The sequence below is a fragment of the Scyliorhinus canicula genome, chromosome 21, assembly GCF_902713615.1.
Source record: "Scyliorhinus canicula chromosome 21, sScyCan1.1, whole genome shotgun sequence".
Lineage (NCBI taxonomy): Eukaryota > Metazoa > Chordata > Chondrichthyes > Carcharhiniformes > Scyliorhinidae > Scyliorhinus > Scyliorhinus canicula.
Genome location: NC_052166.1, coordinates 13905591 through 13927967, shown reverse-complemented (window position 1 = coordinate 13927967; position 22377 = coordinate 13905591). Strand labels below are relative to the sequence as shown.

The window sequence follows — 22377 nt, the reverse complement described above, 5'->3', positions numbered from 1 at the left end:
ACATTCACCACACTCCCTCATTACTGTGCTGAGAGTGCAGCACTCCCTCATTACTGCACTGAGAGTGTAGCACTCCCTCATTACTGCACTGAGAGTGCAGCACTCCCTCATTACTGCACTGAGAGTGTAGCACTCCCTCATTACTGCACTGAGAGTGTAGCTCTCCCTCATTACTGCGCTGAGTGTGCAGCACTCCCTCATTACTGTGCTGAGAGTGCAGCACTCCCTCAATACTGCGCTGAGTGTGCAGCACTCCCTCATTACTGCACTGAGTGTGCAGCACTCCCTCATTACTGCACTTAGTGTGCAGCACTCCCTCATTACTGCACTGAGAATGCAGCACTCCCTCAATACTGCACTGAGTGTGCAGCACTCCCTCAATACTGCGCTGAGTGTGCAGCACTCCCTCATTACTGCACTGAGTGTGCAGCACTCCCTCAATACTGCGCTGAGTGTGCAGCACTCCCTCATTACTGCACTGAGTGTGCAGCACTTCCTCATTACTGCACTGAGAGTGTAGCACTCCCTCATTACTGCACTGAGTGTGCAGCACTCCCTCATTACTGCAAGCACTCCCTCATTACTGCACTGAGAGTGTCGCACTCCCTCATTACTGCGCTGAGTGTGCAGCACTCCCTCATTACTGCACTGAGTGTGCAGCACTCCCTCATTACTGCGCTGAGTGTGCAGCACTCCCTCATTACTGCACTGAGAGTGTCGCACTCCCTCATTACTGCGCTGAGTGTGCAGCACTCCCTCATTACTGCACTGAGTGTGCAGCACTCCCTCATTACTGCGCTGAGTGTGCACCTCGGCTATCGTGTTCGAATTGTGGAATGTGTTTTGAATGAGAACATTCTGAGGTCAGAGGTGAGGCTTCTAGAAACCGAGTCATGGCTCACCAATAGCATAGTAAATGATTTGCAATCCACAAGAAATATCAACCTTGGCTAACTCTCCATCTACATAACCTGGGATTGGGAAATCTCGAGGCAGACAGCTCCCTGTTGCTCCGGGTGATCAGTCTATTCTGTTATTCTGGACAGCCCAGAGAAAATGTGGTGTGGTGTGGTGCTGCTGTTGGCTGTGCTCTCCCTACAGACCGGAGCTGCCGTCCCACTGAATGCGACTGACAATGATGCAGTTCTGGAAAACCTTGATTTGAATCAGGTAATCAATGCCAGATTTAATGCAGCAACTCTGGGTTTCTGGTGAACAGAGAAATTTGGAACATTTACTGCACAGAAGGTGGTTAGCTCCATGGTGTCTGTGCCAGACCAAGAGAGTGATCCAGACTAATCCAACTTCCAAGCTCTTGAACTGTCGGTTCGGGCGCTTCAACTGAATATCCAAGCATCTTTTAAATATGATGAGGGTTTCTGCTTCTACTACCCTGTCAAACAATGAGCTCCAGACCCCCATCATCTTCTGGGTGAAAAACATTTCTGCTCAATTCCGCTCTGATCTTCTCTCTGCCTCCTCGAATCCAAATAATAAACAAATTCAACCTATTCAATCATTCCTCATAGCTAAAATTCTCCACTCTTGGTAACATCCTTGTCAATCTTCTGTGTATCTTCTCTATTGTGATCACAGCTTATCTGTAATGTAGTGACCAGAGCGAGATGCAGTATTCTCACGGTGAGAGTTCTGGTGCCGCCCGCCCCCAGGCAGAAAATTCCCACCCAAGGTCAATAGATCTTTCAATGGTCCGTCAAATTTTCCATCCTGCCCCCAACAATTCCTGTGGTGTTTTATTTCGCTCCAGTTTAATCTTCCTTTCCTTCTGCTTCAGCTAATAAAGATGTAATTAATGACTCTTGACCCGGAGGCAGTACAGTCAGGAAAATTTGTAATTTCTTTAAAATCACTGTTGAATTTTTTTTATTCAGTCATGGGATGTGGGCATTGCTGGCGAGGGCAGCCTTCATTGCCCAATACTACCCAACTGCCCTTGAGAAGGTGGCGGTGAATTGTTTTCTTGAACCACTGAGTCTATGTGGCATTGGTACACCTACAGTGCTGTTAGGAAGCGAGTTCTAGGATTTGGACCCAGCGACAGTGAGAGAATGGCCAATATATTTCCCAGTCAGGATGGTGAGTGGCTTGGAGGTGGTGGCGTATCCAATGTATCTACTGCCCTTCTCCTTCTAGATGGGAGACATCACACGTTTGGGAAGGTGCTGTTGAAGGAACCTTGGTGAGTTGCTGCATATAAGTTGCCACTGTGCATTAGTGGTGGGGGGTGTGAATGTTGAAGGTGGTGGATGGGGTGTCAATCAAGCAGGTGAGTGGAGTGTGTTCCATCACAATCCTGACTAGTGCCTTGTAGATGGTGGGCAGGCTTTGGGGGGGTCAGGAGGTTATTTCTACACTGAATTCCCAGCCTCTAGCCTGCCCTTGTAGCCATTGTATTTATATGACGGATCTAGTTCAATTCTGGTCAATGGTGGGCACCAAGATGTTGATAATGGAGAATTCAGAGACAGGTAATGTCATTAAATGTCAAGGGGAGATAGTTAAATTCTCTCTTGTTGGAATTGCTCACTGCCTAACACTTGAGTGGCACAAATGTTACTTGTCACTCCACTGCTGAAACCTGAATGTTGTCCAAATCTTGCTGCATATTGGCAAGAACTATTTCGGCTAGTCAGTAGACGGATCAACGCCAGCCTCCCAGACTTTCTTGATCCATTGCAGTTCGCCTATCGCCGCAACCGGTTCACAGCAGATGCTATTTCCCTGGCCCAACAATCAACACTCGAACACCTTGACAACAAGAACACCTACGTGAGACTGCTGTTCATAGACTACACCTCCGCCTTCAACACCATTATCCCTCCCTGTGCAGCTGGATCCTTGACTTCCTCACCAACAGACCGCAATCTGTCAGGATAGGCAACAGCACCTCCTACACAGTAGTCCAGGAAGAAGTCTTACAACACCAGGTTAAAGTCCAGCAGGTTTGTTTCAAACACTTTCGGAGCACTGCTCCTTCCTCAGGTGAATGAAGGAACATGCCTCTTCATTCACCTGAGGAAGCAGTGCTCTGAAAGCTAGTGTTTGAATCAAACCTAGAACATAGCACATAGAACAGTACAGCACAGAACAGGCCCTTCAGCCCTCGATGTTGTGCCGAGCCATGATCACCCTACTCAAACCCACATATCCACCCTATACCCGTAACCCAACAACCCCCCCTTAACCTTACTTTTAGGACACTACGAGCAATTTAGCATGGCCAATCCACCTAATCCGCACATCTTTGGACTGTGGGAGGAAACCGGAGCTCCCGGAGGAAACCCACGCACACACGGGGAGGACGTGCAGACTCCGCACAGACAGTGACCCAGCCGGGAACCGAACCTGGGACCCTGGAGCTGTGAAGCATTTATGCTAACCACCATGCTACCGTGCTGCCCCTACAGCATTGTCAGAGACCCCTCCCATCCAGGCTTTGCTCTCTTCCTGACCCATCTATTATGGGGTAGGGTTTAGAGAACACCACAGTATATCATGGAGTTCACCTGACCCATAAGATTTAATAGATTTTGGTTCTGGGGAGCACAAGGGCCCACTTTCTGGGTGTGATGCAACAGAGATCTAAAGTATTTTTAAACAAAAACAATGTTTAATTCTCTGAGTCCAGTTAACATTTTATAAACACACAGTAAACATCTTATCAACTGCCAACACTGATACCCATCCCCCCCCCCCCCCCCCCCCCCGCAAGGATACAGTACTCTATAGGTAATCCTTAGTAACTTTCCTAACAACATCCATATGTCAAAGACTCTTTCTAACAAAGACAGTAGGTTTGCATTCCTTGCAGAAACAGGTTTTACTTTGAAATCATCAAATGATCTGCAGACATTCTTTAGCATGTAGAGAGAGAGACCAAAATACACCTCCTTGGTTTGACTGCAGCTCACCAACTGAAAACAAAACTAAAACTCAGAACCACAAACAGCTTCCAGCTCAAAACAAAAGTAAAAAGCAGAGCCAGAGACAAGCTCCACCCACACACTAACATCACTGCAGCCACTTGAGAAGACAAACATTTCTTAAAGTGACATTCCCATGGCACTTCCATCAGGCAGAAGATACAGAAGTCTGAAGACCCGCAAATCCAGACATCGGAGCAGCTTCTTCCCCACAGCTTCTAGACTCATAGAGCACAGAACATATAGCGCAGAAGGAGGCCATTTGGCCCATTGAGTCTGCACCGCCCCACTTAATCCCTCACTTCCACTCTATCCCCGGAACCCAATAACCCCTCCTAACCTTTTTGGTCACTAAGGGCAATTTAGCATGGCCAATCCACCTAACCTGCACATCTTTGGACTGTGGGAGGAACCCGGAGCACCCGGAAGAAACCCACGCAGACACGGGGAGAACATGCAAGCTCTGCACAGACAGTGACCCAGCGGGGTCAATGACTCTCCCTCAGACTGATCTATTCCCTGTAGGAGCACTATTCACAACGCTCTATGCTGCTCTTGCTCATGTATTTGCTTTGTTTAGCCCATTGTTTTCACTGTAACTAATCAGTGTTTGTCGATGTACCATTTGTCAATGTACTCTGTCGATTATTCTTTTTGTCGCCTATGTACATGCTGTGAACTTTCCCTTGGCTGCAGAAAAATAGTTTTCACTGTACTTCGGTACATGTGACAATAAATCAATCCATCAATCAATCAGTATGCCAGAAGTCACTAACATTGCTCAACATCATCTAGTCCTCAGCGAACATCCTTACTTTGGGGTAGAGATCAGGAATAAGAAGGGTGCAGTCACAATATTGGGGGTTTACTACAGGCCTCCCAACAGCCAGCGGGAGATGGAGGAGCAGATAGGTAGACAGATTTTGGAAAAGAGTAAAAACAACAGGGTTGGTGTGATGGGAGACTTCAACTTCCCCAATATTGACTGGGACTCACTTAGTGCTCGGGGCTTAGACAGGGCAAAGTTTGTAAGGAGCATCCAGGAGGGCTTCTTAAAACAATATGTAGACAGTCCAACTAGGGAAGGGGCTGTACTGGATCTGGTATTGGGGAATGAGCCCGGCCAGGTGGTAGATGTTTCAGTAGGGGAGCATTTTGGGTTCAGTGACCACAATTCAGTAAGTTTTAAAGTGCTGGTGGACAAGGATAACAAGATTGGGGGCAGATGTTTGAGGGTAAATCAACATCTGACGTGTGGGAGGCTTTCAAATGTCAGTTGAAAGGAATTCAGGACCGGCATGTTCCTCTGAGGAAGAAGGATAAATACGGCAAATTTCAGGAACCTTGGATAAGGGAGATATTGTAGGCCTCGTCAAAAAGAAAAAGTAGGCATTTGTCAGGGCTGGAAGGCTGGGAACAGACGAAGACTGTGTGGAATATAAGGAAAGTAGGAAGGAACTTGAGCAAGGACTCAGGAGGGCTAGAAGGTGTCACAAAAAGTCATTGGCAAATCGGGTTCAGGAAAATCTCAAGGCTTTTTACACGTACATAAAAAGCAAGAGGGTAGCCAGGGAAAGGGTTGGTCCACTGAAGGATAGGCAAGGGAATCTATGTGTGGAGCCAGAGGAAATTGGCGAGGTACTAAATTAATACTTTGCATCAATATTCACCAAAGAGAAGGAATTGGTGGATGTTGAGTCTGGAGAAGGGTGTGTAGATAGCCTGGGTCATATTGAGATCCAAAAAAGACGAGGTGTTGGGCGTCTTGAAAAATATTACGGTAGCTAAGTCCCCAGGGCCTGATGGGATCTACCCCAGAATACTGAAGGAGGCTAGAGAGGAAATTGCTGAGGCCTTGACAGAAATCTTTGATCCTCATTGTCTTCAGGTGATGTCCCGGAGGACTGGAGAATAGCATATGTTGTTCCTTTGTTTAAGAAGGGTAGCAAGGATAATCCAGGGAACTACAGGCCGGTGAGCCTTATGTCAGTGGCAGGGAAATTACTGGAGAGAATTCTTCGAGACAGGATCTACTCCCATTCGGAAGCAAGTGGATATATTAGCGAGAGGCAGCACGGCTTTGTGAAGGGGAGGTTGTCTCTTTCTAACTTGATAGAGTTTTTCGAGGAGGTCACAAAGATGATTGATGCAGGTAGGGCAGTAGATTTTATCTATATAGACTTCAGTAAGGCCTTTGACAAGGTCCCTCATGGCAGACTGGTACAAAAGGTGAACTCACACGGGATCAGGGGTGAGCTAGCAAGGTGGGTATAGAACTGGCTAGGTCATTGAAGGCAGAGAGTAGCAATGGAAGTGTGCTTTTCTGAGTGGAGGGCTGTGACTAGTGGTGTTCCGCAGTGTTCAGTGCTGGGATCTTTGCTGTTCGTAGTATATATAAATGATTTGGAGGAAAATGTAACTGGTCTGATTAGTAAGTTTGAAGACAACACAAAGGGTGGTGGAATTGCGGATAGCGATGAGGGGACTGTCACAGGATACAGCAGGATTTAGATCGTTTGGAGACTTGGGCGGAGAGATGGCAGATGGAGTTTGATCTGGACAAATATGAGGTAATGCATTTTGGAAGTCTAATGCAGGTAGGGAATATACAGTGAATGGTAGAACCTTCAATAGTATTGACAGTCAGAGAGATCTATGTGTACAGGTCCACAGGGCACTGAAAGGGGCAACACAGGTGGAGAAGGTAGTCAAGAAGGCATAGGGCATGCTTGCCTTCATTGGCCGGGGCATCGAGTATAAAAATTGGCAAGTCATGTTGCCGCTGTACAGAACCTTAGTTAGGCCACACTTGGAGTATAGTGTTCAATTCTTGTCGCCACACTACCAGAAGGATGTGGAGGCTTTAGAGAGGGTGCAGAAGAGATTTACCAGGATGTTGCCTGGTATGGAGGGCATTAGCTATGAGGAGCGGTTGAATAAACTTGGTTTGTTCTCACTGGAACGACGGAGGTTGAGGGGCGACCTGATAGAGGTCTACAAAATTATGAGGGGCATAGACAGAGTGGATAGTCAGAGATTTTTTTCCCAGGGTAGAGGGGTCAATTACTAGGGGGCATAGGTTTAAGGTGCGAGGGGCAATGTTTCGAGGAGATGTACGAGGCAAGTTTTTTTACACAGAAGGTAGTGGGTGCCTGGAACTCGCTGCCGGAGGAGGTGGAAGCAGGGACGATAGTCACATTTAAGGGGCATCTTGACAAATACATGAAAGGCTGGTAATAGAGGGATACGGACCCCGGAAGTGTAGAAGATTTTAGTTTAGATGGGCAGCATGATCGGCGCAGGCATGGAGGACCGATGGGCCTGTTCCTGTGCTGTACTTTTCTTTGTTCTCTTTGTTCTTTGGGTCCATGTGACCTGATGATCTTTGATCTGAAGGTACTACAAACAGGAAGAATTTAAGTTATGGACACTGTGTGGCCAGATACAAGGAGAGGATAAAAAGCAAATCACTTTCAGAAAGAGATCTATTTTCAGTTTGGCAGAAAAGGAGATACCTCTTGGAGGTACTGTGGGAGCTGATGAAAAATGTCCAAAAGCTGGAAAACTTGGAGACACTAAAGATCTGAGTGTTTTTTTTCTGAAGTACCCAAACTAGGATGTTTGGTCAGTTGTAAAGGAACTCTGGAAGGTTGTACCATAACGACTGAAGGAGAGTGGGTTTATAGAAGTGTGACTTGCTGGTGATAATTATATCTATGAACCTTGAGCTGGAAGATGTTGGATAGGACACCCCATGTGAATGAAGAACAGAGTATTGTACAACTGTGTAACAGTGTAATGCCAGATATGCTGAAGCGGAATGCTTATGGTTGTTTAAGATCCTTCATTGTTTTATCATCTATTTGAAGTGAAATTTACCTTTTCATTAGAAGTATCATTTTTCTGTTAACTCATGTTTAATTTGCATTAGTAATATGGTTATATGTTGTGTTAACCTAAAAACTTTTTAAAAATGGAAACTTGTTGGTAATTTCTTCATTTGGGGGTCATTCGGTTAATTTGATTTATGACTCCCTCATGGGGATTGGAACACACATCCATAGAAACATAGAAAATAGGAGCAGGAGAAGGCCTTTTGGCCCTTCGACCATGCTCCACCGTTCAATTTGATCATGGCTGAATTCTATCTCATCACCATACTCTCAAGCTCTCTCCATACCTGCTTAACTACCTCATTGCCCTGTCCTGCTATTTTCAGGGATCTGTAGAATTGGTCTCCAAGGTCCCTCTGTTCCTCCAGCTTCTCAAGGTGCCACAATTTATTGTGTGTTCCCTTGTTGGTCCTCCCCAAGTGAATTACCTCACACTTCTACAATTTGAGTTCCATTTGTCACTATTTTGCCCATCTGACCAGTCCATTGATATCGTCTTGCAGTCTCCGACTTTATTCTGCACTATCAATCACACGGCCATGGAATCATAGAGTTTGCAGTGCAGAAGGAGGCCATTTGGCCCATTGAGTCTGCACCGGCCCTTGGAAAGAGCACCCTACTTAAGTCCACACCTCTACCTTATCCCCATAACCCAGTAACCCCACCTAACCTTTTTGGACTATGATTCTATGGACAGTAAGGGCAATTTAGCATGGCCAATCCACCTAACCTGCACATCTTTGGACTGTGGGAGGAAACCGGAGCACCCGGAGGAAACCCATGCAGGCATGAGGAGAACATGCAGACAGTGATCAATTTTCAGACTTCTTATTGGACTTCTTAGTAATATGTACCATGAAAAGCAAAAATTCCTGTTACCCTTTGACCCCTGCCAGAGCCAATTTTGAATCTAACTTGCCACTTCTACTTGGGTTCCAAGGTTTTTCACTTTTTGGACCAGACTGCCATGGATCTTGACAAAAGCCTTGTTAAAACCCAAACAACAAAATTATTTCAGCATCTCTGTGTTCCTGAGTTTGGGACTGTGGTTAATGCACAAACTCTGTGATCCTGAACTGTAGCGGTGAATGACTAGATCCATCCTGAACTGTAACGGTGAATGACTAGATCCATCCTGAACTGTAACGGTGAATGACTAGATCCATCCTGCACTGTAACGGTGAATGACTAGATCCATCCTGAACTGTAATGGTGAATGACTAGATCTGTGGTTACTTTCACCATCTCCTAATGTGGTGTTTTTGTAATGCCTGTTGTATTTCTATTCAGACTCTTGGACCTTGGTTCTCAATTGGATCGGCTGGCGATTGTTTCTGGTTTGAGACACTGCTGGGTTCCTCACAGATGATCAAATTTATACTTTCAGCAACTGAAGAAAAGAATAAATTCACTGCCCTCCTTGTGCATAAATGGTGAGATCTCTTTACTCACATTTTGACTGCGACAGGGTGCAATCATATTAGATAAAGTGCTGTAATTTCCTCACTCTGCTGAGATAGAGATGTTCAACATGCTGCTGAGCTCTGTGGACTAAAACCAAGGGCTTCAATGGCACTTGGCAGAGGAAAACCGAGGACAGGGATGCACTGCTGATGCACCTCAGTGACCAGTAGAAAGTACCAGTGAGAGGTCAATGAGTATCAGCTCGGTCCCTCCCCATTTGTTGAAAATTCCAGTAACCTTCACCGTTCAGGGTCAGGGGAGAGGCCCCAGAAGTCAGATGACATCACCTCACAGTCAGAGACCATGGCAGGGCCTTTAAAAACCCCTAACAATCCTGAAATAGGACTCAGTCCCAGCGCAGAACTCAATCCTGAATCAGGACTCAATCCCAGAGCAGGATTTAGTGTAAAAATAGGGTTCAAGGGATTATGGCTGTTGAGTTGAAGACACAATGACTGGAAACCCAGTCAAATTCCCAGAGAACGAACATCGCTGATGGGGGTTGGAGCTGTTACTCTTTTGTTTCTAACTTTTCAAATCTTGGAGGAGAAAATTCTTGTGGTTTGTCATGAGAGTCACAATGGTTTGGAGGTAGCTCTTTGTGGTTCCACTTCAAAGTGGACGATAACCATTTCTAAATTCCTTGCTGGCTAGGTTCCATTGAGGTCTGAAAACCCACCATCAGCCTATTGTTGCTAGGCTACTGAGGATCCTTCTAAAACACACATTAGACATTACAACTCCCAAAAACACGCATTAGGCTCTGGGGACTGAGGGAAGCAGGAAGGTCATAAAATAGGAATTCTTCTTCTTGAGTTCTCTGTCCATAGCAAATCTGACCCACAATGTCGTGATCTCCACCATGGGTAGGGCAAGGAGGCAGGTCCTAATTCCACCCCAGCAGAACAAGGATCGAACCATGAGGTGTTGGTAACAGTCTGATCCATAATAACCATTCAGCCAACTGAGCTAACCAGAACTCCAAAGAGACTGAGTTGCTGTGGCAACATCTATTTTTATATACATATTGGGTGCGGTTCTCCAGAAAGATTTCTAAGTGTGGTAGCGAGTAGGAATGTTGTGAGCTTGCCGGCGCTGGGCTGAGCAAGGCCGGCAATGCTATTCGATGCTAATCGGTCCACTTAACAAGGTCCCAGGGGCTTCTCGCCGCAAATGAAGGCTTACCTGCCGATTCCCCACCACTTCGCTCGCCAGCCCCCTGCTAACAAGGTCTAGCAGCACTTATACAGCACTTGCTCAGCTAACCCCAGTCAGCTCTCAACAATGCCACCGAGGGGACCGGCCCCAAGATTCGGGTGCAGACCTAGGTAGGCTCCTAGATGCAGTGGTGGCTAGGAAAGATGCCCTGTTCCCCCGAGGATCCCAGAGGGTTAGCCACAGGGCAGCCAGTGCTACCTGGGACTAGGTGGTGGCAGCTGTAAGCTCCGGGAGTGTGACCAGGAAACTGGGCTCCAATGCCGAAAAAAAGGTCAACGCGAGAAGCACGAGTGAGTAGACACTGACCCCCCCCCCCCCAACCATAGACCTTTCTGCCCCCTCACGAGCATCCACCACCACCAACTCTGCATGCAGCCCAACCCTCCCTTCAACCCTTCTTTCACTCCCCGCCTCACACCATAGATAGAACAGTACAGCACAGAACAGGCCCTTCGGCCCTCGATGTTGTGCCGAACAATGATCACCCTACTTAAACCCACGTAACCCGTATACCCATAACCCAACAATCCCCCCATTAACCTTACACTACGGGCAATTTAGCATGGCCAATCCACCTAACCCGCACATCTTTGGACTGTGGAAGGAAACCGGAGCACCCGGAGGAAACCCACGCACACACGGGGAGGACGTGCAGACTCCACACAGACAGTGACCCAGCCGGGAATCGAACCTGGGACCCTGGAGCTGTGAAGCATTGATGCTAACCACCATGCTACCGTGAGGCCCCACTGTGAACACGTGTGGCTAATGATGCCCTCTCTGCGTTACCTCAGAAAAAGCTCTCCCACAACCATCAGCAGAGGGCCCAGATGGCGGAGGCATGCCGCACATAGGAATTCTCACCTTCGAGGAGCGGGCCCTGGAGATGACTGAGGTGGCCGAGGAGAGAGTGGTCAAACATGAGGAGGTTGGCGGAAGCCGCAGAGGTGAGGAGCCACTGGGCCCCACCCGGATGACCTGACAAACGCGAGTTGTTATTGTTTTACTGACAGCCCAATCCCACCCACTGACCACACGTCTATTCTCTCGCGGGCTGGGTCCCAGCACGGTAGCACAAGTGGATAGCACTGTGGCTTCACAGCGCCAGGGTCCCAGGTTCGGTTCCCCGCTGGGTCACTGTCTGAGTGGAGTCTGCACATTCTCCCCGTGTCTGCGTGGGTTTCCTCCGGGTGCTCCGGTTTCCTCCCACAGTCCAAAGATGTGCAGGTTAGGTGGATTGGCCATGATAAATTGCCCTTAGTGACCAAAAAAGGTTAGGAGGGGTTAACTGGGTTATGGGGATAGGGTGGAAGTGAGGGCTTAAAATGGGTCGGTGCAGACTCGATGGGCCGCATGGCCTCCTTCTGCATTGTATATTCTATGTTCTAAGTCCTTCAGCTGATGCGCTGGCCCATCCCCAGTGGCCCCCTCTCCAGCCTCCCAGGAGACCACCTCGGAGGAAGCTCAGAGTAAGACACGACCAAGGCATCACAGCCAATCATCCCCATCCTCCACCAGTGCAGATACATGCACCTCGGTGGGAAATATTAGTGGTCAGGCTTCTGGGGCACAATCTGGTGAGCCTTACAAGTTAGCCAGGAAGGACCTAAAGGGAGAGTTAAGAAGAGCGAGGAGAGGACACGAAAAGTCGTTGGCGGATAGGATCAAGGAAAACCCTAAGGCTTTCTATAGGTATATCAGGAACAAAAGAATGACTCGAGTAAGATTAGGGCCAATCAAGGATAGTAGTGGAAAGTTGTGTGTGGAATCAGAGGAGATAGGGGAAGCATTAAATGGATATTTTTCGTCAGTGTTTACAATGGAGAAAGACAATGTTGTCGAGGAGAACACTCAGGTTCAGTCGACCAGGCTAGATGGAATTGAGGTTCAAAAGGAGGAGGTGTTAGCAATTTTAGAAAATGTCAAAATAGATAAGTCCCCTGGGCCAGATGGGATTTATCCTAGGATTCTCTGGGAAACCAGGGAGGAGATTGCAGAGCCTTTGTCCTTGATATTTATGTCGTCTTTGTCGACAGGAATAGTGCCGGAAGACTGGAGGATAGCAAATGTTGTCCCCTTGTTCAAGAAGGGGAGTAGAGACAACCCTGGTAATTATAGACCTGTGAGCCTTACTTCGGTTGTGGGTAAAATGTTGGAAAAGGTTATAAGAGATAGGGTTTATAATCATCTTGAAAAGAACAAGTTGATTAGCGATACTCAACACGGTTTTGTGAAGGGTAGGTCATGTCTCACAAACCTTATTGAGTTTTTTGAGAAGGTGACCAAACAGGTGGATCAGGGTAAAGCTGTTGATGTGGTGTATATGGATTTCAGTAAGGCGTTTGATAAGGTTCCCCACGGTAGGCTATTGCAGAAAATAAGGAAGTATGGAATTGAAGGTGATTTAGCGGTTTGGATCAGTAATTGGCTAGCTGAAAGAAGACAGAGGGTGGTGGTTGATGGCAAATGTTCATTCTGGAGTTCAGTTACTAGTGGTGTACCGCAAGGATCTGTTTTGGGGCCACTGCTGTTTGTAATTTTTATAAATGACCTGGAAGATGGTGTAGAAGGATGGGTTAGTAAATTTGCAGATGACACGAAGGTCGGTGGAGTTGTGGATAGTGCTGAAGGATGTTATAGGATACAGAGGGACATAGATAAGCTGCAGAGCTGGGCTGAGAGGTGGCAGATGGAGTTTAATGCGGAAAAGTGTGAGGTGGTTCACTTTGGAAGGAGTAACAGGAATGCAGAGTACTGGGCTAATGGCAAGATTCTTGGTAGTGTAGATGAACAGAGAGATCTCGGCATCCAGGTACATAAATCCTTGAAAGTTGCCACCCAGGTTAATAGGGCTGTTAAGAAGGCATATGGTGTGCTAGCCTTTATAAGCAGGGGGATTGAGTTTCGGAACCACAGGGTCATGCTGCAGCTGTACATAACTCTGGTGCGGCCACACCTGGAGTACTGCGTGCAGTTCTGGTCACCACATTATAGGAAGGATGTGGAAGCTTTGGAAAGGGTTCAGAGGAGATTTACTAGGATGTTGCCTGGTATGGAGGGAAGGTCTTACGAGGAAAGGCTCAGGGAATTGAGGTTGTTTTCGTTAGAGAGGAGAAGGCTGAGAGGTGACTTAATAGAGACATATAAGATAGTCAGAGGGTTAGATAGGGTGGACAGTGAGAGTCTTTTTCCTCGGATGGTGATGACCAACACGAGGGGACATAGCTTTAAATTGAGGGGTGAGAGATATAGGACAGATGTCAGAGGCAGTTTCTTTACTCAGAGAGTAGTAGGGGTGTGGAACGCCCTGCCTGCAACAGTAGTAGACTCGCCAACTTTAAGGGCATTTAAGTGGTCACTGGATAGACATATGGATGAAAATGGAATAGTGTAGGTCAGATAGGCTTCAGATGGTTTCACAGGTCGGCGCAACATCGAGGGCCGAAGGGCCCGTACTGCGCTGTAGTGTTCTATGTTCTATGTTCTATGTTCACATAGCTGCTGATGCACATTAGGTGGAGGCAGGAACCCCCCAGAGGAGACAGCAGTCGGAGGTCTACTGGATCCCAGGACCCAGCTGGGTCCCAGCCTGATGCTGAGCCTCTGGTACAGGGTTACCTGGAGCAGATGAAGACATTAGGGTGCGTTAATGATATTCAGAGGGAGATGACAGTACATTCCAGCAGGTCCACAGCCGATTGGAGGAGTCCCAGAGGCTACGGGCTGTGGAGATGTCGCCGGCAATGCGTAGCACCAAGGCCAACACTGTTAGGGTGGCGACTGCAGTGGAGAGTCAGGTGAATGTCGTCAGCACCATTCGTGGAGGTGTCCAAGCGTCGCACAGTCGGTGACAGCCATGGCTGAGGGTCTCGGCAGAATATCCATCTTGCTGGGGGATGTCATTCATTATCAGGCAGACCTTAATGCGGTTCTGTGGGTCATGTCCTGCTCTCAGATGGGAAGGGCCGAGGAGCTACCAAGCTTGTCTCAGTTGCAGGTGAGCATTGCTGAGGTGCTGCAGAGCATCTCCCAGTCACCGAGGAGCATCGCTGAGGGCGTCGACACAATGGTGCCGGCATCAGGGAGCTGCCAGGACTGGCAGATCCAGATAATGCAGGGGCAGCTGAGGCTCGAACCAGCTGTCACTCTATACCAAGGTGAACCCCATGGCTCAATCAGCACCGACCAGGAGGAGGGGTCGCTGGGTATGAACCTGGACCCATCCCATGGAGTGACCCTCCGGCCCCAAAGGACACCCGCCAGGGGTATCGAAGGCCACGGACGAGGTAAGCAGCTGGCTGCCTCCACCTCTGATGTGCATCCTGGGGACGCACCTAGACGTAGCGGTAGATGTAGGAATGCCAAGTATATCGAGGGCACCAGGGGAGGGGGGGGCAGGTAAGGGGTGAGGGGGAGGGAGCTCGGCACCATCAAGAGAGTGGGGAATTGTATAACACCTTAAACACCCTTGAGCACAACCATTATGACGTCTCTGTCACTTGCTCCCGCAATGCGGCCCAACCTCCGAATCCTTGGCCCATCTCTCCTGGCATATCCCCCTCCCTTCCCGAGCACACCGCAGGTGATGGGAGTGAACGAGCATTCAGCAGACAGGCAGGGGTCAGACAATGACATAGATTGAGGAGCACCAGCGCTCAGCTCTCTGCAGGTTATCATCACCTCCCCTGTCCTGGACAGTGACCCGCTGACACTGCCAATACAGTCCCAGCAGCTTGGCGTGATGTGACACAGAGCCTGGGTGTTCAGATGTTGGCTGTTGCATGTGTGGGGTTCAGGCACAGTGTCCATGCATCAAGGTATGATTATGATGCGAGGCAATAACTCCCGCATGCTACATGGCTCGCCCACCCACAGGAATCCACTTGGGATGTGTGAAGTGCTCACTTAACCATCATTGCCAATAGCCTTCGGCTGCACGGCCAGAGGCCTCGGCAGTCGGTGGGGGTTATGTGGTCGGTGGGCAGGGCCAAGGGTTGCCCCGGAATGGATACACAAGATCGAGGGGTTGGCATGCAGTTGCCATGCGCGGTTGTCGTCCCCAAGCGCCTCCCCCCCCCCCCCCCCCCCCCCACCCGCCCATGATGGCCCAGTTCTGTGGAGGGTCCCAGACAGGCAGCCGGTGTCCCCCCCTCCCCCCAGCCGAGGGTCCTCCACTTTCCGCGAGCACTAGGGTAGCAAGCCAAGTGCCCCCGGGCTCTTTGTCTGAGCAATGTCGCCTAATCACCTCCTCGGCTCACTACAGAAGTCCTTTTGCCATTTATCAAAAGGAGGACTAATCGACGCCAATGTAGCCACGTCTGGGTTACCCGAAGAATCACGTGAGGCCGTTGGATATGGGATGGCTCCCTGTAATTGTATGGAAGAAGGGCTTAAGAGGTGATAATTGATTTCTCACCACCCGACGGCGAGATCCTGATTTTGACTCCGGTGTCGGTTACATCACAAACTGTTTGGTGCCTAGCGTGGTTCTCGTTTTCAGCCTCTTCCGATATTCACCTGCCTGGTTTCGTTTATGTGAGAACCAACAAGGCCAGAGAATCGCACCCCAATTTCTGTGCTGTTATGAATAGTGAGGGTGGAGGCTCCAAGTTTCTTGCCATCACATGGCTGACCTGGACACTCTCCCACCCTTACCGCCTGTCACTGGTGTGTGTTGGAAGGATTCATTAATTGATACTCACCCTGTTTTGACCATGTTATGAACACACCTTCAAAGAACAAAGAACAAAGAAAAATTACAGCACAGGCCCTTCAGCCCTCCAAGCCTGCGCCAATCCAGATCCTCTATATAAAGCTGTCGCCTATTTTCTAAGAATCCGTATCCCTCTGCTCCCTGCCGATTCATGTATCTGTCTAGGTACATCTTAAATGACACTATCGTGCCCAACTCTACCACCTTCACCGGCAATACGTTCCAGGCACTCACCATCCTCTGCGTAAAGAACTTTCCACGCATATCTCCCTGAAACTTTTCCCCTCTCACCTTGAACTCGTGACCCCTAGTAATTGAGTCCCCCACTCTGGGAAAAAGCTTCTTGCTATCCACCCTGCTTATACCTCTCATGATTTTGTAGACCTCAATGAGGTCCCCCCTCAACCTCCGTCTTCTAATGAAAATAATCCTAATCTACTCAACCTCTCTTCATAGCTAGCACCCTCCATACCAGGCAATATCCTGGTGAACCTCCTCTGCACCTTCTCCAAGGCATCCACATCCTTTTGGTGATGTGACGACCAGAACTGTACGCAGTATTTCAAATGTGGCTGAACCAAAGTCTTATACAACTGTAACATGACCTGCCAACTCTTGTACTCAATACCCCTTCTGATGAAGGAAAGCATGCCATATGCCTTCTTGATCACTCTATCGACCTGCGCAGCCACCTTCAGGGTACAATAGACCTGAACACCCAGATCTCTTTGTACATAAATTTCCCCCAGGGATTTTTCATTTACTGTATAGTTCGCTCTTGAATTGGATCTTCCAAAATGCATCATAGAACATAGAACATTACAGCGCAGTACGGGCCCTTCGGCCCTCGATGTTGCGCCGGCCTGTGAAACCATCTGAAGCCTATCTGACCTACACTATTCCATTTTCATCCATATGTCTATCCAGTGACCACTTAAATGCCCTTAAAGTTGGCGAGTCTACTACTGTTCCAGGCAGGGCGTTCCTACTACTACTACTACTCTCTGAGTAAAATCATCATGCATTTGCCCGGATTGAACTCCATCTGCCATTTCTCCACCCAACTCTCCAATCTATCTATATTCTGCTGTATTCTCTGACAGTCCCCTTCACTATCTGCTACTCCACCAATCTTAGTATCATCTGCAAACTTGCTAATCAGACCACCCATACCTTCCTCCAGATCATTTATGTATGTCACAAACAACAGTGGTCCCAGCACAGATCCCTGTGGAACACCACTGGTCACAGTTCTCCATTTTGAGAAACTCCCCTCCACTACTACTCTCTGTCTCCTGTTGCCCAGCCAGTTCTTTATCCATCTAGCTAGCCCTGGACACCATGAGACTTCACTTTCACCATCAGCCTTATCAAATGCCTTACTGAAGTCCATGGATATGACATCTACAGCACTTCCCTCATCAATCAACTTTGTCACTTCCTCAAAGAATTCTATTAAGTTGGTAAGACATGACCTTCCCTGCACAAAACCATGTTGCCTATCACTGATAAGCCCATTTTCTTCCAAATGGGAATAGATCCTATCCCTCAGTATCTTCTCCAGCAGCTTCCCTACCACTGACGTCAAGCTCACAGGTCTATCATTCCCTGGATTATCCCTGCTACCCTTCTTAAACAAGGGAACAACATTAGCAATTCTCCAGTTCTCTGGTATCTCACCCATGTTCAAGGATGCTGCAAAGATATCTGTTAAGTCCCGAGCTATTTCCTCTCTCACTTCTCTCAGTAACCTGGGATGGATCCCATCCAGACCTGGGGACTTGTCCACCTTAATGCCTTTTAGAATACCCAACACATCCTCCCTCCTTATGCCGACTTGACCTAGAGTAATCAAACATTTATCCCTAACCTCAATATCCGTCATGCCTCTCTCCTCGGTGAATACCGATGCAAAGTACTTGTTAAGAATCTCACCCACTTTCCTCCTTTGTCCTTGAGTAGGCCAACCCTTTCTCTAGTTATCCTCTTGATCCTTATATATTAATAAAAGACTTTGGGATTTTCCTTAACCTTGTTTGCTCAAGATACTTCATGACCCATTTTAGCCCTCTTGATTCCTCATTTCAGATTGGTCCTACATTCCCAATATTCTTCCAAAGCTTTGTCTGTCTTCAGTCGCGGAGACCTTATGTATGCTTCCTTTTTCCTCTTAGCTAGTCTCACAATTTCAGCTGACATCCATGGTTCCCTAATCTTGCCATTTCTATCCCTCATTTTCACAGGGGCATGTCTAATCAACCTCTCTTTAAAAGCCTCCCGCATATCAAATATGGATTTACCTTCAAACAGCTGCTCCCAAACCACATTCCCCAGCTCCTGCCGAATTTTGGTATGGTTGGCCTTCCCCCAATTTAGCACTCTTCCTTTAGGACCACTCTTGTCTTTCTCCATGAGTGTTCTAAAACTTACAGAATTGTGATCACTGTTCCCAAAGTAATCGGCGACTGAAACTTCAACCACCTGGCCAGGATCATTCCCCAACACCAGGTCCAGTATGGCCCCTTCCCGAGTTGGACTATTTACATACTGTTCGAGAAAACCCTCCTGGATGCTCCTTACAAATTCTGCTCCATCTAGATCTCTGACACTAAGTGAATCCCAATCAATGTTGGGAAAATTAAAATCTCCTATCACCACCACCCTGTTGCTCCTACATCTTTCCATAATCTGTTTACATATTTGTACCTCTATCTCACGCTCGCTGTTGGGAGGTCTGTAATACAGCCCCAACATTGTTACCGCACCCTTCCTATTTCTGAGCTCTGCCCATATCGCCTCACTGCTCGAGTCCTCCATAGTGCCCTCCTTCAGCACAGCTGTGATATCCTCTCTGATCAGTAATGCACCCCTCCATCCCTTTTACCTCCCTCTCTATCCCGCCTGAAGAATCGATATCCTGGGATATTTAGTTTCCAATCATGCCGTTCCCTCAATCAAGTCTCAGTAATAGCAATAACATCATACTCCCAGGTACTAATCCAAACCCTAAGTTCATCTGCCTCACCTACCACACTTCTTGCATTAAAACAAATGCACCTCAGGCCACCAGTCCCTTTGCGTTCATCATCTGCTCCCTGCCGACTCTTCCCCTTAGTCACGCTGACTTCATGATCTAGTTCCTTACAGGCTTTAGTTACTACCTCCTTACTGTCCACTAACCTCCTCATTTGGTTCCCATCCCCCGCCACATTAGTTTAAACCCTCCCCAACAGCGTTAGCAAAAGCACCCCCAAGGACATTGGTTCCAGTCCGTAGGTGTAATCCAGGTGTAGACCGTCCAATTTGTAGGAACCGGTCCGAATGTCTCAAAACTCTGAACCCCCTCCCTCCTGCACCATCTCTCAAGCCTCGCATTCATCCTGCCTATTCTTTCATTTCTACTCTGACTGTCCCGTGGCACTGGTAGCAATCCTGAGATTACTACCTCTGAGGTCCAACTTTTTAACTTGGCTCCTAACTCCCTAAATTCTGCTTGTAGGACCTCATCCCATTTTTTACCTATATCATTGATGCCTACATGCACCACGATAACTGACTGTTCACCCTCCCCCTTCAGAATGTTCTGCAGCCGATCTGAGACATCCCTGACCTGGGAGGCAACACGCCATTTGGGAGTCTCGTTTTCAACCACAGAACCGCCTATCTATTCCCCTTACAATTTAATCCCCTATGACTATAGCCCTTCCACTCTTTTTCCCACCCTTCTGTACAGCAGAGCCAGCCACAGTGCCATGAACTTGGCTACTGCTGCCTTCCCCTGGTGAGCCATCTCCTCCAACAGTATCCAAAATGGTATACCTGTTTTGGAGGGAGATGACTGCAGGGGACACCTGCACTGTCTTCCTGTTTTTCTCTGCCTTTTGGTCACCCATTCCCTTTCTCCCTCAACAATCCTAATCTGCGGTGTGACCACTTCGCTAACCGTGCTATCCGCCACCTCCTCAGCATCACGGATGTTCCAAAGTGAGTCCATCCGCAGCTCCAGAGCCATCATGCGGTCTAACAGGAGCTGCAGCTGGACACACTTCCCACACGTGAAGGAGTCAGGAACATCAGCCATGTCCCTGAGCTCCCACATTAGCAAGAGGAACATAACATGGGTCTGTGATCTCCTGCCATTTTAATCTTAAACTTAATTTAGTCCAACTATAATATCAAATAAAAGATAAATGAAAAAGGAAAAAAAAAGAAAAATTGTTCCTAATCACATGATAAAAAGAAATAGAAATAGAAAAACCTTATAAACACACCACAGTCTGTTTATTTGGTGAGAGGAGGAGGGCGGTAGACACTATATGTGTAGTGTCTCGGGTTCAGCCGCTGCCCAAATATATCAGTTCACTCACCTTCCCAGAGCGCAATTCAACCGCTCCCACTCAGCTCCTCCCTCTCACCACTCCTGTAAGGTCAGTTTTTAAAACGGGAAACTGACCTTCTCGACAGCCCCTGGTTACTGCTCTCGCTGTACAACTGAAGTTGTTCCTTAGTCATCAAGCCCTGGAGTAGGACCTGAACCAGGGGTTTCTGGCTCAGAGGCAGGGATGCACCAAAAAACATCCTGAAACAGGAATTGAGCCCCTCACCAATGTGTTCAAGAAATCCACCTGTTTTAGTGAATCCCTTATTGCATCTTTCTTAAGGTCCCAGTCTCCAGGGTCTAATTCCTGTGTGTAGTTTGAGTGTGGAATGTTATATGCTGATCATCCTTCACGATTTACACTTGAAAAATTAAAATCTTAAAATATAAAATTCATCATAATTTCTACCTTGTTTTATTTTATTATTAGGAATGGATCATGTGTTAATCTGACTGTAGAATATGAGTATCTTGGAAATCAAGGACACTTCAAATATATCCCCCCGACAGGTAGGACCTGAAACTAGATATAAAACTGGGCTAAATTCCCGCCCCTTGGCGGCGGGATTGCGAATCGTGATTGGACGGTGAATTGGGGGGTCCAGCCGAAATCGAGGTTCTGGCCCCCACTGCTGGTGGCGGAATTGGGGTTCGTGCCAGCTGGAGGATGCTAATGAATGCAAATTGGTTTTAATGTCGCTGTATTCTCCGGTCCTGTGTGATTCTCCAGTCTTTTGGATCGGGAATCACATGGGCAGGGTTTAGGACATTTCACACCAAACATAATGTAGTGGACCTCGCGGTGGGCCAAGGGGCTAACTCTTTAAGGGGGTTGCCCTCAAAGTCCATCTGAGGGCCAACTCACTGTCATGTGAGAGTACCTTTTAGAAATGGGTGCTTTAAAATGTACCTTTAAGAAATGGGTGTTTATCAGTGATGTCAGAATGTGGGTGGAGCTGGGCTATCTGTCAGATTTTTACTTTCATTTAGGCTGTTTGCTGAAGGAAGTGTTTTAGTTTTGTTTTCAGTGTTGGAGCTGAAGCCAGACAGAGCAGCTGTACTGCTGATCTCTGCCATGAAAAGACTATCTCTTGATCATTTGGTGGTATTCAGAATGATAAATGTTCCCAGTAGTGAATGTAAACCTAATGTACTACTGTTAAAAGGTGTTTCTTTTGTCTTCTGGATGTTGTTTGGAAAGTTATTAAGGATTACTTAGTGTTGGTTGTATTTGAATTGATGTTCGCTAAGTCGACTGTATGTTTCAAAAAGGTTAACTTGAGTTCATGGAATAAATATTGTGTTGCTTTAAAAATTACTTTTCCATTTCTGCTGTACCACCCCTGTAGAGTGGGCCGTGTCCTCCCCATACCACAATCCATTAAAAGTTGTGGGCCAGGTGAACTCCATGATACACTTTGGGGTTCTCCAAACCCTGGCTCATAACACTGCCCACAATGCTCACCCTGCCCACTCGTCCTCTACCAGACCCCCTCCCCACCACCTTCCCTCCTCCACAGAGACCGCCTGAAACAGCATGGTAGCATTGTGGATAGCACAATTGCTTCACAGCTCCACGGTCCCAGGTTCGATTCAGGCTTGGGTCACTGTCTGTGCGGAGTCTGCACATCCTCCCCGTGTATGAGTGGGTTTCCTCCGGGTACTCCGGTTTCCTCCCACAGTCCAAAGATGTGCAGGTTAGGTGGATTGGCCATGATAAATTGCCCTTAGTGTTCAAAATTGCCCTTTGTGTTGGTGGGGTTACTG

At 47.7% G+C, this 22377-nt stretch overlaps 1 protein-coding gene across 1 annotated transcript in view; it reads left to right on the top strand.

The window, feature by feature from the left end:
* Window positions 1–948: 948 nt before the first annotated feature.
* LOC119955854 (protein AMBP-like) overlaps window positions 949–22377 on the top strand; it is a 59128-nt gene continuing 37699 nt past the window's right edge. Inside the window, exons 1-3 of the mRNA XM_038782493.1 lie at window positions 949–1170; window positions 9128–9270; window positions 21041–21120. Coding sequence (XP_038638421.1) covers window positions 1057–1170; window positions 9128–9270; window positions 21041–21120 — 337 coding nt within the window. The 5' untranslated portion in view covers window positions 949–1056. The remainder of the gene's footprint in view (window positions 1171–9127; window positions 9271–21040; window positions 21121–22377) is intronic.